Here is a 2,919-nt window from a genome sequence, read left to right as displayed (position 1 = left end):
AGCCTACTAAAAGCTTTAGTTAAGTAGTTCTTTTTTTTTATTATTTATAATAGAAGAACAAATGTATGGTTTTTATATAGGCTATTCCACCGTATCTATTTTGTTGCTGAGTAGAAGCCTATTCGTATCTCTGAAGGCACAAATACATACATTGTATTCTGCGAGTGTAGAATCAAATAATAAGTCAAGTTTAGTAAAAAGAGAGTAGTAGCTAGGAGAAAATGTTATAAATGTATTTTATTTAGTATATATACATATTTATCTACGTATGTAGGGAAGCAGAGAAGATAGTCACAATCCCAACAGAAACACACAACACACAACACAAAAATTCTTAATCAATCCAAAAACTAGAAAACAAAAACTCAAACAGAACCCCCATCGATCTCATTCTCATCACACTTTCTCTCTCTCAATTATTATTCTACATTTTTATTTTTATTTTTATTTTTATTTTTCCATCCCAAAACCACGCCGCATAAATAAATCCCCCATTAGACCACCCCCTCAACTCAAACCCTCATAAAAACCTCTCTCCCATATATCTTCACCCTCAAATACCAAAGAGAAAAACCAAACTAGACCCAACCCGAATATTATGGTGACAATGTTACTAACCTTACAAACTCCTCCTTTCATAACACCAATAATAATAGCTCTATTTCTAGTCCTCTACTCTACCACCACCTGCGCCGCCACTTTCTCTCATCCCGATTTCCAACACCTAGACGTTAAACAGACACTCTCCGAACTAAGCTCTGATAACCTCATTTCTCCTTCCGCCGCCGAAAGTAACGTATCCGAGTACCAATACGAAGCTCTTCATGCCGAAACCGGCGGAGGAAAGTGGAAGCTTAAGCTTATCCATAGAGATAAGCTCGTGTCGTTAACATCTTCCACTTATGAAAATGAAAATGAAATTGAAAGTGATCGTCATTACAATCGGACTAACAATAGCGGTCATCGTACTCATAGCCACCTTTTCCATCAACGTATGAAGAGAGACGCTCAAAGAGTAGCTACCCTACTCAGCCGACTAACCAATACGACTACCACCACCAAAGGTTCCGACACGAAATACGAGGTGGATGATTTTGGTTCGGATGTGGTGTCGGGCATGAACCAAGGGAGTGGAGAGTACTTCATTCGGATCGGAGTTGGGTCTCCGGCCAGGAGTCAATACGTGGTGATTGACTCAGGTAGTGATATTGTGTGGGTCCAATGCCAGCCTTGCAACCAGTGTTACCACCAAACCGACCCAGTATTCGACCCGGCTTACTCAGCTTCCTACACCGGCGTCTCGTGCAGCTCCGCCGTGTGCGATCGGCTAGAGAACGCCGGTTGCCACGCGGGTCGGTGCCGGTACGAGGTTTCATACGGTGATGGGTCCTACACGAAAGGTACTCTGGCCATTGAGACTCTCACTTTGGGTCGAGCCGTGATCAAGAACGTGGCAATCGGGTGTGGGCATATGAACCAGGGCATGTTCGTCGGGGCGGCTGGTCTTTTGGGCATTGGTGGTGGGTCCATGTCGTTTGTGGGCCAGCTAGGCGGACAGACTGGCGGAGCATTTAGTTACTGTTTGGTGAGTCGGGGTACCGACTCACCCGGGTCACTCGAGTTCGGGCGTGGAGCATTGCCCGTGGGCGCATCATGGGTCCCCTTGGTTCGGAACCCACGTGCCACGAGCTTCTACTACATAGGACTCGTGGGTCTTGGAGTCGGAGGGGTTCGAATTCCCATTTCGGAGGATACTTTCAGGTTGACCGATACGGGTACGGGTGGGGTTGTGATGGACACCGGAACCGCCGTAACAAGGTTTCCCACGGCGGCTTACGAGGCTTTTCGCGACGCTTTTATTCAACAAACCGGGAACCTGCCACGGTCGTCTGGGGTATCGATATTTGACACGTGTTATGACTTGTATGGGTTCGTTTCGGTTCGGGTACCCACCATATCATTTTACTTGTCCAGTGGGCCCATCTTGACCTTGCCAGCTAGGAATTTTTTGATCCCGGTCGATGACTCGGGCACTTTCTGTTTCGCATTTGCTCCAACACCAGCTGAATTATCCATTATAGGGAATATTCAGCAAGAGGGTATTCAAATTTCCTTCGATGGAGCTAATGGGTTTGTGGGATTTGGTCCCAATGTGTGTTAGAGTAAGTATAACTATAACTATAAATATATAAATTTTGTTAGTTTTAGTTAAATTAAATCCTCATATATTATTACTATTTTTTGTTTTAGCTAGTTTACTATATTCTTAGGTGTATTTCCTTGAATATATAATAAGGGTTCTCTCTTGATTGTAATTATGGATTAAAGTAGTTCTTTTTCACTTGATGAGAAAGTAATGTAAAAGAAATATTATGTAACTATTATGATATATCATGACTTTGAGATGGAAATAAAGCAAAGTTTAAAGCTTAACCAAAGGGAAGGAGGCATCGTGTAAAATTTTAAAAGAGTCAAACCTTACCTGAGAAAATTAAGAACGGTCAAAAGAATCACAAAAAAGGTGAAGAAATAATAATAATAATAAAAGTAAGTATTTAGAACAACCTTTTTTTTCCAGTAACACGAGGATCCAAGAGAACCCTTTTATCACTAAGTAGAAATATTTTCCATGACTCTGTCTGACAATACACATTTGTTCATTGCCCAATAAACTTCTTTATTCTTTTGAAATAAATTTAAATAAAAACAAAATAATCTCTTTTTTTTATTACTTCATATTTATCCTCAACAAGGAAGAGAATATCTCTCTCTTTATCTACTCTAGGGGGCCACTGTGGGGTTTGAATCATTAGAGAAGGGAGCCACCACCATTGTAGACATGTGAAGCCATCAGTAATGGTGTCTTGGTCTTGGCTTGGCATGACCTAAGTTGGAGTGCGTTCAAGCAATGACTTTTAA

General features: G+C 41.7%; 1 protein-coding gene across 1 annotated transcript; it reads left to right on the top strand.

The window, feature by feature from the left end:
- Positions 1-275: 275 nt before the first annotated feature.
- LOC115723053 (protein ASPARTIC PROTEASE IN GUARD CELL 2) lies at positions 276-2,438 on the top strand. Its single transcript, XM_030652456.2, has one exon. The coding sequence runs from the start codon at positions 599-601 to the stop codon at positions 2,159-2,161; it is 1,563 nt and encodes a 520-aa protein (XP_030508316.1). The 5' UTR covers positions 276-598; the 3' UTR covers positions 2,162-2,438.
- The last annotated feature ends 481 nt before the right edge of the window (positions 2,439-2,919 follow it).

Source organism: Cannabis sativa, chromosome 9 (assembly GCF_029168945.1).
Source record: "Cannabis sativa cultivar Pink pepper isolate KNU-18-1 chromosome 9, ASM2916894v1, whole genome shotgun sequence".
NCBI lineage: Eukaryota > Viridiplantae > Streptophyta > Magnoliopsida > Rosales > Cannabaceae > Cannabis > Cannabis sativa.
This window is presented reverse-complemented; position numbering and strand designations above follow the sequence as displayed.

Bases quoted from the DNA above. Each gene is read 5' to 3' on its own strand.
- LOC115723053 (XM_030652456.2), top strand. From the start codon at position 599: ATGGTGACAATGTTACTAACCTTACAAACTCCTCCTTTCATAACACCA.